General features: G+C 49.2%; 1 protein-coding gene across 4 annotated transcripts in view; it reads right to left on the reverse strand.

Moving 5' to 3' along the window:
• The window catches only part of IFT140 (intraflagellar transport 140), a 73,170-nt gene that overhangs the window by 738 nt on the left and 59,594 nt on the right, over nt 1-12,838 (reverse strand). For all 4 annotated transcript variants that reach the window (XM_051779995.1, XM_051779986.1, XM_051779978.1 and 1 more), the window contains exons 19-29: nt 7,688-7,865; nt 5,330-5,520; nt 4,209-4,304; nt 3,738-3,870; nt 3,505-3,648; nt 2,996-3,124; nt 2,606-2,788; nt 1,732-1,938; nt 1,357-1,569; nt 1,108-1,274; nt 25-166 (exon numbers count right to left, since the gene is read on the reverse strand). In XM_051779995.1, the coding sequence (XP_051635955.1) occupies nt 25-166; nt 1,108-1,274; nt 1,357-1,569; nt 1,732-1,938; nt 2,606-2,788; nt 2,996-3,124; nt 3,505-3,648; nt 3,738-3,870; nt 4,209-4,304; nt 5,330-5,520; nt 7,688-7,865 (1,783 nt within the window). The remainder of the gene's footprint in view (nt 1-24; nt 167-1,107; nt 1,275-1,356; nt 1,570-1,731; nt 1,939-2,605; nt 2,789-2,995; nt 3,125-3,504; nt 3,649-3,737; nt 3,871-4,208; nt 4,305-5,329; nt 5,521-7,687; nt 7,866-12,838) is intronic.

Consider the following 12,838-nt stretch of genomic DNA (forward strand, 5'->3'; position numbering starts at 1 on the left):
TGGAAGAATTAAGGCTTCACTCACCATGTGGAATTCCTCCACTTGTGCATAATGCTGAAGCAGAAATCCCAGAACATCTCCGTGCCGGAGGGCATCGTCAAAGTCCTGCTCAGCCAGGAGCAGTTCACACTGCCTGACTGCTTCCTTGGGGTCCTCAGGGTAAACTCTAGTAAAGGGCAAAAGGCAACTGTCACAGCCCAGGGAGTGTTCAGCTTGTCAGGCCAAGGACAGGGAAGAGGTTTTGCTGAATTACGTTTCATGAGAGAAACCCAAACAAAACCCAGAATTCCTCCATGTCCTGGGCTGATCCCCCAGTGTGGGCAGCAGGGGAGGGGGGGATTCTGCCCCCTCAGGTGAGACTCCCCTGCAGAGCTGCCTCCAGATATGGGGAACAATAGCACAAGGATGTGGAGCTGCTGGAGAGAGTCCGGAGGAGGCCATGGAGATGCTCCCAAGGCTGGAGCCCCTCTGCTCTGGAGCCAGGCTGGGAGAGCTGGGGGTGTTCACCTGGAGAAGAGAAGGCTCCAGGGAGACCTGAGAGCCCCTTCCAGGGCCTAAAGGGGCTCCAGGAGAGCTGGAGAGGCACTTTGGACAAGGGCCTGAAGTGACAGGACAAAGGGGAATGGCCTTAAGCTGAAGAAGGGTAGATGGAGGTTGGGTATTAGGAAGAAATTCCTGGCTGTGAGGGTGGTGAGGCCCTGGCACAGTTGCCCAGAGAAGCGGTGGCTGCCCCATCCCTGGAAGTGTCCAAGGCTAAGTTGGACGGGGCTTGGAGCCGGGATAGTGGAAGGTGTCCCGGCCAATGGCAGGCGGTGGAACAAGATTGTCTTTAAGTCCCTTCCAACCCAAACCATTCTGTGATAATCACCTTTCTGGCTACACCTCCCTTGCTCCAGACACTTCCTTCTCTTTCAGGCTGCCTTTCCACCTTTAATGTCAACAGCACTTCTAAAAATCACATCATGGTTTCCCTGCCAGAAAAGTGTCCCACCAGCTTTTAGAAGCGAGGCTGCAAATTATTTTTTTAACTGCAGGTGCTGGTACAACTTCTGTTCTGGTAGGATATTTCTGTCACTTAGTTTCCATGCTCCGTGTGCTGCAGCTCACCTCTGAGCATGGATGAACCGCTTCATCAGGGTCATCCTGCTTTGCAGGTGGGCAAGTTTGCTTTCCTGTTCCACAGGGCTTCTGGCCTTTGCCTTGGAAAGGCACTTGTAGGCTTCTGCCAGCGCTCTGTGGGCTTTCTCATAGCTCTGATACTCATCAATCTCTACCTGCAAGAGGAGAAAGGAGATGAAGGTCTTGCTCCAGAGCTACCAAACCAAACATGTTCAGCAGTCACAGAATGGGCAGTACCTGAGCACACGCATCATAGAAACCTGCCAGGAGGTCAAGGGCCCTTGCTTTGGTGTAGAAGCTGATGATGTTCGCAATAATCTTTGCATCCTTACGCCAATCCAGCGACTGCAGGTAGTTGGCTGCCATGATGTAAATCTCTCTCTGTCTGGAAACTCCCGCAAAGAAGACAATTTTCTCGGTATCCCCAGATTTCAGCAGTGCCCTCATAGCCTGGCAATGGAAATGGGGGCACGGGGGAGAGAGGGAAAATACTGTGAATGCAAAAACACCAGGCAAGATGGCTCAGAAGCTTTGTCTGGGTAGTTACTGTAGGAAGTCTGCTCCAAGGTTTACTTTTCAAAACACCCTTGTTTTGAGGCCATCCAGGCTGACCTTTAACTTATTTCCTGCTTGTGTGTATTTCTTTGTGGCCATGTGATAGTTGCCTTGTCTCATGCAGCAGTCGGCAATTTGCTCCAGCAGCTCCCTCCGGGACTCCTCAGGGAGGTCCTGGGAGTCCTTGGAGACCGTCATCTTCTCAGCCAGCTCCTCGGTGATGGTCATGTTCTGCTCCAGGCAGAGCTGCAGAGCTTCGTGGTACTGGTGGGAGCAAGGGAGCAATGAGATGTTGCAAACACTACTGTGATACCTCACGTTGCTTGTAGTGTAACCTACAGAAACCAGCTACACACAAAAGCAGCTGAGGATGCTCTGGAACACGGGTGTAGTTACATGCCCCGACGTCAGCCCCTGTTCAGGCACACACTGTCCCATTTTGTTTGCTAAGAACATGTTTGTTCTTCCATGACACCACTGGTTCTCACCTGTTCTCTCAGTGGACACAAGGCTGCCACTGAAGATTGAGTCATTTGGACTCTGAATTTTCAGTCATACAAGATTAATTCAGATTTGTTAGGCATGATTGATAACATTAGGTTTTCAGCAAGTACAAATAAATTGAAAGACTTTGTGAAATATTTTGGTACTTCCCTTATTGGAACAAATTCTGACTAGGTTATACAAGAGCTTTTAGCCCAGAAAAGGGCTACTGTGCCCTTGCAGAACATGGCAGAAAGGCAGCCAGAGGAGTGGGCACAGGATGGGTCTGGTACCCAGCACTCTGGCAAGGTGCTGAGTCCTTGGCTTGAGAGGAAACTTTAAACCCTGCAAGTGTCTCTGTGTATCTGTTTACCTGTGCAGATAAATGTCTGTATGCAGGTACACACCTCCTCTACCTGTGCAGGGGGAGCCAGAGGGCTCAGCTCACCTTCTTGGCCGTGAGGAGCAGCTCCATTGCCTTCTCATACTGAGCGTGTTCCACGAAGAACCTGGAGCAGCGGGCGAGCAGGGCCGGGTCTGACTTCTCATCCAGGTCCTCAGCAATGAGCTGCAGGGCCCCGAACTGCTGCGTGGCAAAGGCCAGCTCCAGGGCTTTGGAGAAGTGTCCTGCCTGCAAAATTACGAATGAGGCTTCAAAGACTAAAGTACTACAGAGCCAGTTCACAGGATGCCCTGGAAAGGGTTAATAAAGCATTACCCACCACAAAGAAATGACTAATCATCAGGATATAGTAAGAACTACAGTTAATTTAACATTCCTCTGCTGTAGGAACTGCTTTGTTTAGGGTTTGAGAGTTTTTACTAAAAAAATATTTACCTTGTGGTATAACATGACAGCTCTGTCCATCTGCTCCCCCTTTTCCTCATAATAGCAGGCTGCCTCTATCATGTCTTCTGGTGAGCTCAGGAGAGCCAGGTTCATCAGCTGATCATCTAAATTGTTTGCCTGTTCAAAAGCAAAGGTTTGGCTCGGGGTGTGCAGACACAAGTTTTGTAATTCTGGCAAGGCTGTGGCTTTGTGCTGTCACACAGTATAATACCATCACCCCCTTCTGTGTAAAACCTCTATAACCCCAGTGACTTTGAGCTTCAATTATGGTAATTTCTTTCAGGCAGTTTCTGATGAGCTGTACAACAAAATACTGTCCCAAACCACCAAAGCTGCATTGATCCACCTTTGGTAGAAGATGGCAGCAGAAAACAGGAGCACCTTCACCGTGGGCTGTCCATGAGCAGGCAGTGTCTCACGGGAGAGAATGGGCACAAACACCTCGTTCTGCCTTCCCTGTGTGCTGGTTTTGGGGCCAGCTGTCCCTCCCCCCGTACCTTACAGAGGCGGATGGCATTGTTGAAGGCCTGGGCCCGGGTGTAGAAGTGCACGGCCTGTTTGATGTCCTCCTGGCTCTCGTACTGCCGGGCCAGGTGGTAGGAGGCTGCCCAGTTCCCTGTCTTGTTTGCAATTTCAGCAGCCTGCAAAGGGCATCACATGGCTTTACTTGGTGCCTGTGCCCATCCCAGGAATGAGAGCTCTGGGAGCAGGTGGGAGTAGGCTGCCTCACCTTCTGAATGTTGCCCTGAAAGCAGTGGACACGGACGAGGGAAAAGTAATCCTGAGCCAGTGCATAGTATTGCAGCGCGGATTCCAGGTCTGACTGGCTCTCCAGGTACTGCGCCCACCACTTCCACAAGCTCCTGGAAAAGCAATGGTATTGACTGCAGTAACAAGAGGCTGTGTTTTTCACTCCTGGAGAGCTTGAATACAGACTAGATGAGTTTTTTAGAACACAGGCTTCACCTCAACCCAAGGGTGACACTGCAAGGTCTGCACTATACAGGAGGTCAGCCTGGAGAACCAATGTGGCAGTTCTTAAGCAAGATAATCTTGAAAAGCTGTGGGAGGATCATAACATGGATGAGGCAGGGGTTGAATGTGGCTGAGAGGAGTCACACTCCTCCATCCCTGCTTTCATCATGAGTTGTATTTCAGACCTGACAGCCCCATGCGGAAGAAGGAATGAGCTAGCACTGACTTGTCTTTCATCTTGTTGACATAGTTCTCCAGGGCTTGTAAGTCTTCAGAGAGCATTCGGGGCACCTCGAACCTGTGTGTGTCTGACTTCTCATAGCTGTGGAGAAGAACATATTACATGTGAAATGACAATGTTCTTTACTAGCTCACTTTCTATGTAAAACATCCATTTTTGTTTGCCAGCCATCCACTGACAACACTGGCAACGACTGCTTCAGTTGTATAAGTTCACTGTAAGACCAGTTGCAGTCCACCACCATCATCAAAAATTAAAAGTTCAATGGTACCGGAATGAGGGAGGTGTGATCTGTGACCACAGGGCAGTAAATACTTCAAAAGTGCTGGCCCAAAGAAATATTCCAGAAAGTTCCCTAAACACCAAGCACATCTGGCTGAACAGGTCACAAGAGCCCCGGGCTCCACACTGTGCCTCATCTTTCTGCCACCCACTGCAACATCAGCCTCTGCCACTGCCCTTAGCCCAGCACCCACCTTTCCTCACCCCTCTGCCCGCCATGGCCCCCAGTGGGTCTGCCTGAGCACAGCAGAGCTCTGCTTTGACTCTGAACAGCAGTGATATTATTGTATTATTATTACTGTCATCATCATTGTTATCATCATTAGTATTAGTATTATTATGGAGACTTTATATGGTAAAACTCATATAAAAAGCAAGATTTCAGACAACAAATCTAAGACATTAAAAATCCCCTCCCTTAGCTTCTCATGGACTCAGCGGTCACAGGAGAGGACCAGACAACAGAAGCAACCAAGGCAAACTAAATTCTGCTCCAGCAGTTGTGTCTGGGACTCTCAGGAAAAGTAAACAAGTGGTTTTGTCATGGAAAAGGAAGGAAAAGAGGGAAGTGGTCTTCCAGTGACAGGCACAGGATTGGATATGAGTGGGGTTCAGCTCCTGGCCCTGACAGACTCTTGACCTTTCTGACACTACACGTTATTTGCCTGAGAAGGTACTGTGAAGTTTCACTGGGAATGCTTTCACTCTGTGAGGTAGAAAGCACCAGAAACAGGAAAAGCCTTTAATTAATTATCACCATCAGACGTCCCCCTTTGCCTGCCTGCACAAGGAGAAGGCTCCAAGTGTCCCAGGCCGGTGCTTACTGGGCGAGCGCCAGGCTCTGCTCCCCGGCTGCCTCCAGGTGCTTCGCGTAGTTGCAGTGGGTGGTGCGCAGGTGGACCCGGTCCTGGGCCTCGGCCGTTTCCAGGGCCTTCTGCCACTGGTTGGAGGCCTGGTAGAACTTGTTCAAGAGGTCGAACCGTCCGCAGGCCTTGTACAGTCGCTCTGCATCCTCCTGCGGGGGAAACACCCGAAATCCCGTCAGCCGCGCCCACGCCTCACATGGGTCCCACGGGCACCACGGAGCACGTCACCCGTGCAGGGCACTGCAGTGCCATCGGAGCAACAACCGCTCAGGCAGGGGGCTCAACAACTACATATACGTAGCCTGGAATAGCACGTTACTGGGAAACAGGATGTTTATGTAAAAATAAGGAAAGCACTCAGATCCTGGCATTTATTGTATGGGATTAACTAGGGGGTGACAGGAGCAAGACATGGATGATTAAACGCTGCCATCAGGAGTGTGGACCACCAGACAAGGGAGAAATGCTGGGGGGGATACAGCCATGCTGCCCATCCAGGGTGAGGCCTGGGAGAAGGTCCTGGCAATTGGGGTTTTGGAATTCATGTGCTACGAGCCAAGGGAACCCCTGTGACCTCCCCGCAGGTCTGAGAGGCAGCAATGCTGTTCGTGGACAACTGAACTGCATTCCTTGGAATAAATGCCATCAGTTTATGACAGAATTAGAACAGGAGGGCTTTGCTGATGCTGACGCAAAGGCGAGCAAATTTGGAACTATTATTTTTACACTCTGAGAGGTGCTCACTCCTGTGGAAGGAGCATTTTCCTGCTCCACCCAACTGCTGTCCAGCTGAACACTATATTTAGTAAATTGAGATTATCTGTCCAAGACAGAAAAATAGTTTCTGTCTCATTGTTTCAAATTCAAAAAAGCATAGAAAGTGGAAAAGGAAGATGCCTGCCCTAGGACTCTGTACGAAATGGAAAAAAACAGTGGAACTGCATTTGTTTTGCTGCAGTTCCCCTCCACCTCTCCCAACAGATCTAAATATCCCAGTGAAGAAGCACTGACACTTTTCAGCCTCGTGGCTTTCTCTGCCAGGAAGCTTTCCCAAACATTTAGTTTGAATTTTTCTTTTTTTTTAATTTTAACTCAGAATAGTTACTCTCTGTCTCTCCAGCATTTATGATCTTCAAATAGTTGTAGACTGCTAAACACCTTTTCAGGTCAAATTCTAACTATTGGGCCATCTTAAAGATTTCCTTGCCTGTGAAACTTTTCCAAGAGCTGAACAATTTGCACTGGTTTTCTCTGAACTTCTTCCAGTTCATCAACATTTTTTTCTACTAATGAGATACTTAAGGGTGGACATCACATTCCAGCTGTAGCTCCCTGAATACACAGACAGGAGTTACCAAACCTAGGCCTCAGGATGTGGCGTCTCCTCAAACACAGCCCTAATCAGATTTTTGCTGTCATAGCACTTTGCCATTTTTTATCATTATTTCCTATAGACTGTGGGGTATTTAATCAATTCTTTCCCAGTTTTTCTCTCTTACAGATGAGATGCCTGGATGTCTTATGGTTCCCAAACTAGAAATATGTGTTTTTATTACGGATCATTGATGAAGATGTGAATGAGTGGAATACACGCACCTCTAATTCAACAGCACCACTCAATTTTCAATCCACATGACAATGCTGGTCTCAAACCCAGCTTAGATCTCCATTCTCTTGGCAGTCAGGGAAGGTGGGCTCAGACACAGACACATGGGAAAGGCAAGGTCCACTTTGGGGCATTTGCTGCCAGGCTGGGCTCCAGGTGGAGGAATGAGGGACAGTTGTCCCATACACCAAACTCTGGGGAGCAGCCTGACCATGACCTCTGGCTGGGTGGGATCCAGCCAAGTTCTTGCTCACACAGGATGGAAATCTGGGTGACCAGGTATCCCTGGGACAGCACAGGCAGTGAATGTGACTGACCAGAGCTCTCCAGCCCCAACAGAAACATCTATTTTGCCTAAACTCCTTCAACACCTCGGGCCAGCCCTCGCTCTGTGGCAGCACACAGCTCTAGCCTTTCACTCTACAAATAAACATGTCAAAATGTAACTTGCATTTCCCATCTCAGACCTTAAAATATGTTTGTGGAAACATTTTAGCTACAATAAAATACATCACTTTTTAATGCATTCAAAACTAGAATGATTAAGCTTGAAAGAGACTTATGCCTCAAGATAACAGGTTTTCTGTTAAATGCTTCACACATAAACCATCCTTAAAAGATGTCTCCTTTAGTGAGCAGTTTCTTTCATTCAGCAGTTTTTCACATGAGAGCAGAACTGTGATATAAACCCTGCCCAGCTCAGGATTTACCAGCATTCCCAGCTGGATGGCTAGCACGGCCACCCTGGCCTCGGGCTCCGGCTCCTGCTCAGCCTCCCGCAGTGCCTTGGCTCCTCTGGCGTGGCCCATGTGCCCCAGGCAGATTTTGGCAACGTCGAGCCTCTGAGTCCTCACACACATGCGAGCCATGCTCTCCCAGACGGCCTCACTGCGGGAGAGAAGAGCAGAGCTGAAACAGTGTTGGGGGAGGCAGGGGAGGGGCAAGGAGAGCGAGCGACAGGGGAACCATCAGGACTCAGTGGGTGCCACAGAGACTCCAGGTGCTCTGTGAAGATTGCAGAGGAACAGAAACAGGCTCACACACAAAGGGCAGTTCTTGAGCTTGATGACCCCAGGCTTAAGGAAACATTGTGGGGTTTGATTTGCACCAATGTCTAAACAACTGCAGTTACACCTCTGAAGCCAGACTGGGAGAGCTGGGGGTGTTCACCTGGAGAAGAGACGGCTCCAGGGAGACTTGAGAGCCCCTTCCAGGGCCTAAAGGGGCTCCAAGAGAGCTAGAGGGGGACTGTGGACAAGGGCCTGGAGTGACAGGACGAGGGGGAATGGCTTTAAGCTGAAAAAGGGGAGATTTAGATTGGGTATTGGGAAGAAATTCTTCCCTGGGAGGGTGGCGAGGCCCTGGCATAGGTTGTCCAGAGAAGCTGTGGTTGCTCCACTCCTGGAAGTATCCAAGGGCGGATCTCGGAGCAACCTGGTCTAGTGGAAGGTGTCCCTGCCCATGGTAGGGGATAGAACTAGATGGTCTTTAAGGTCCCTTCCCACCCAAACCCATCCGTGATTCTGTGTTTGCACATACATAAAGTGCCCATCTCTGTGGTTCTTGCTGACAATACCCCCAAGTCAATGTTCAGAAATCAGAATTAAAAGCAGGAGAAAAGTCTTATGTACATAAACTTCACTCTGGAAACATCCTGCTGCTGTCCTGAGTAGTTCAAACATGGAACAGCTACTGGGAGCCAAACAGTTGCACTCAGGGAACGAGGAAACAACTGACCAAACAGTCATGTTCTACTTTAAAACTTGCATAAAACTGGCAAAACTGAGCTTTGTGATGCACAGAATGAGAACTAGTCAGAGCTACAAGCTCACAGTTACCCACTACAAAGTCTTCTGCCCAGGCAAGGCAGGGACGGGTGGAGCACCACACTCCCGGCAGGAATGGCAGGCACAGTAGGACCATGACACAACTGACCATCACAGTGGGGGACAAGCAAAGATTTGCACACATTCTATTCACATTCAAGGCTCTTCAGAATTACATGCAATCTGTTTGACTAATAAAAGCTGTGAGCATTGAAAATATGGTTTTTTTCAGCACACCACCCCCAGCAGAGGGGGTGCCCATGCACCCCCACAGTGCAGTGCTCAGGCACCACCACGGCAGGAAGTAAAGATCTAAATTATAAAAGCAGGGGAAAAAAAGAAGAAAATAATAGAATAGAATGGCATTTCAAGTCCTGCCACCAAATTCCCTTCCAGTTTTCTTCTTACTAAAATGTAAGTAAGAAGAATGTGTTTGCAGCAGCTGTGGGAAAGCCCTGCATAAACAGGGGAAAGTGACTAACCGGGAAGCAGCAGAGCAGGAGAGCCACGACGTGCTCTCCGACACTTGCACTAAAGAAAGGCACAGGAAATATATTTTGCCTAATTTACTTTACAATTAGAGCATCTTTTATTTACAGTGCCACTGGTATAAAGCTTTCAGGTAGTAATCAGCATAAATATGTGACATAGACTTCATCAAGGCCAAACAGTGCAGAGAAAATAAAGCAGGATCAGAAGGGAAAATGTCCCCCCTCTAGCTGGTTTAGAAAAGCATGACGTGGAAGGGCCTGACAGAAACCAGCACTAGATCCTTCTGTGCCACTCAGTACAGAAATGATTCCTTGTGTCAGCAGATGTGACCTTCCTAATTTCTGAAAAGATGGAACTGGTTTCTCTTCTATTCCAGCCACCTGGAATTGGGAAAAGTGGGAAAAACACCTTTAAAGAACACTGACATGATTAACATGATGCTAGTTATGGTCACCCAGCTGTGATCAACATGGCCAGTGAGTTCTGTCCCTAGGAAAAGCTGGGCATAGCTGCACTTCACAGCACACAGGGGGAAGAAATACATTTTCCAAGCTCTGCAGTGTGCCAGAAGAAGCTGCCAACAGCCATTTGGCTCTGGGAGAAGGAACACACGTCTGTGCTGGGTTTTGTCAAGCTGACTAACAGTGAGTTTCTGAAAGGAAATCAAAGTCTTTATTTTTCAGAGCTCTGACAGCTCAGTAGTCCCTCCGTGCAGGAAGATGAGAGTTCATGGGCTCGAACAGGAGAGCGGATGAGGATTTTTATTTAGACTACAGGGAGTGGAAACTTTTGAAAGGAAACAGACAACAGACTGTATTTTAAAGTACAAAGTTAAAAGATAACAGCGTGCGAGAGTCACAGCAGGATTTGGGAGATGCTGCTCATCATCTCGGCTCCGTTATGCTTTCCTGGATGGCAACAGCTCCTGCCAATGTCAAAACTCAGCGGGAGCTGCTTCCCCAGGACTCCTCTTTGGGAGCTCTTGCCCCCCTCAACCTGTCTGTGGGCCACCTGGACACCCAGGTGCCTCTGCCCTGAGGAGCTGGGGCTCTGCCATCCCACCCCTTCTCCCTCCACTCCAAACCATTTGCCAAATGAACCTGAGAGGCTCCAGGCTGTGTGGGAGCAGCAACAAACTCAGAGGGAGAAACTTCTCCAGTCAATGTGCTCTGTGGTTGGTTTTATCCTGCCAGCCCCAGCTAGGGATGAGCACACTGGGGTCAAACCTGACCAAAGACACTGAATTTGGGAGTGTTCAGAGCAGAGCAGAGCTGAGCTTGCGTTGACTCATCCAGCACAGAGACCACAGCAAGAGACACGAGGGACACCAAAGAAAGGTGTCTGTGCCCATGGCAGGAGGTTGGTACTAGATGGTCCTTAAAGTCCCTTCCAACTCAAACCATTCCATGATTCTAAGAGACATGATCAGAGCAGCTCACCAGCACAAGTACCCATGACACGTGAGACCATTGCCTCCCTCTGACCATCCCTTCTCCTGCCTCTGCCCTCCAGAACCACCTGAAGGAGTGTTTCACCTAAGGAACCCAGCCCTGCTGTGCCCAGAGGACTCCTGTAACCCCCTGGGTTTGGTCAGCAGCTGCACAGGGCAAAGCCCACAGCCAAGCCCTCCCTGGTCCCTGTGGAGCTGCAGCAGAGGCTGGTTTTCTCCAGCAGACACATCTCTCATAAGAAGGACACTGCATACACGTATTATTGCAATTTTCTTCATGGAGCAAAATACTAGACAACTGTTTCTGCTTTGGGAGACCTTTCATCTTAGCACCACACTCCCCCTACTGCTGCTGAGGTACACAAGTATTTCTGACACAGCAACATCCATTTGCATCCATTACATGGAATCACAGAATCACAGACAAACCAAGGTTGGAAAAATCCTCTCAGATCATCAAGTCCAACCAACAATCCAGACAAACCAAGGTTGGAAAAACCCTCTCAGATCATCGAGTCCAACCAACAATCCAGCATCACCACCGTGTTCATCACTAAACCATGTCCCCAGGTGCCACATCCACACACTTTCTGAAGGGATGGTGTCTCCACCATGGCCCTGGGCAGCCTGTTCCAATGCCTGGCAATCCCTTCCATGAAGACATTTTCCCCAATATTCAACCAAAATCTCCCCTGGCACAGCTTGAGGCCATTTCCTCTTGTCCTCATCAATGTATTTGTTTGTATTTATGATTTGAATATATTGTTTATTATATCTTATTAAAAATCTAGAAAGGTGCCAGAGAAACACCACCCTGTGAAACACAAAAAAATCCAAAGTACTTTACAAAATCAAACTACTACAGAGGGTCTCACTTGACAGGCACAAACCACAGACCACCACAGAGCATTGAGCAATGGCACAGACCCTGTGTCACCAAAACCCTAGGGGATAACACACCAGACCCATGTTCCCAAACCCGGCTGGGGCCAGGACAGTGGGACTGATCCATGGGACCGATCCTCCACAGCCCCTGAAGAAAGACGTGGGGAACTTCAGACAGAACCTGTTTTACCTTCACCCTGCAAAGCCACTGCCAGCACCTCCACACTGCAGTGACCAGGGACAACAGACACTTTTTATAACACCACATTATTTGTTAGAGATTTGCCATCCAAATGAATAGTAGCACTCATGGTACCCAGCAGGAGCAGGCAGGGAGAAGGGGGAGGAAGGGAAGGGAAAGGAAGGAGAAGGAGAAGGAAAGGAGAAGGAGAAGGAGAAGGGGAAGGGGAAAGGGAAGGAGAAGGGGAAGGGGAAAGGGAAGGGGAAGGGGAAGGGGAAGGGGAAGGGAAAAGGGAAGGGAAAGGGGAAGGGAAAGGGGAAGGGAAAGGGAAAGGGGGAAGGGATCCTGGGAGCATCCACAATGCGCTTCCATGTGTCTCTGTTTCAGAAGACCAGCCTCGGCTGTGAGATGCACAATCTCCCTGGCAGGTACACATCTCCAGAACCAAGGCAAGTTTTGCTGCCCCTGAGGAATGTGGGCAGATGGATGTGGGGGTGGTGAAAGAACAAGAAACAGGAGGTGCAGAACAGGTTCATATAAATCCCAGGGAAGACCACAGTTTATCTCCCAGCAGCCACTACTGTAGCGAGAAATATGGATCTGTCCATGCATCCCTAAAAGGCAGCAACTGTCCTTTCCAGGCCCGGCCCTGCTGTCCATATAAAATGCCAAGTAATGTTTTACCCTCCCACTGACTCTGGCTCTGGGAATTTCCTGTTCTTCCCCTCCTCCTCCTTTTCTCCCCCCTGGAAAGCCTCTCACATCTGTATTTCATCAGCCAAAGCTGGGAACTTAATGAAGCCCAGGCGGAGCAGCAGCAGGAGCAGAGCCACGGGAATGCATCCCGAGCATCCCATGAGGCACAAGGATACACTATCCCCCAGGCTCCAGGCCACATCCACAGCGCCAGGGATCTGGGAAGCAAATGCTGACACCTCTTAAGAGTGGACACTCTTAAGAGTTTTACCACGTATTTGATGAAAAAGTTGTTGGTTTTGTATCTGACCTTTCCCATCTATTTTTCCAC

This window comes from Manacus candei, unplaced genomic scaffold (assembly GCF_025592945.1).
Source record: "Manacus candei isolate 608988 ecotype Guabito, Panama unplaced genomic scaffold, ASM2559294v1 h1tg000002l, whole genome shotgun sequence".
NCBI classification, from domain to species: domain Eukaryota; kingdom Metazoa; phylum Chordata; class Aves; order Passeriformes; family Pipridae; genus Manacus; species Manacus candei.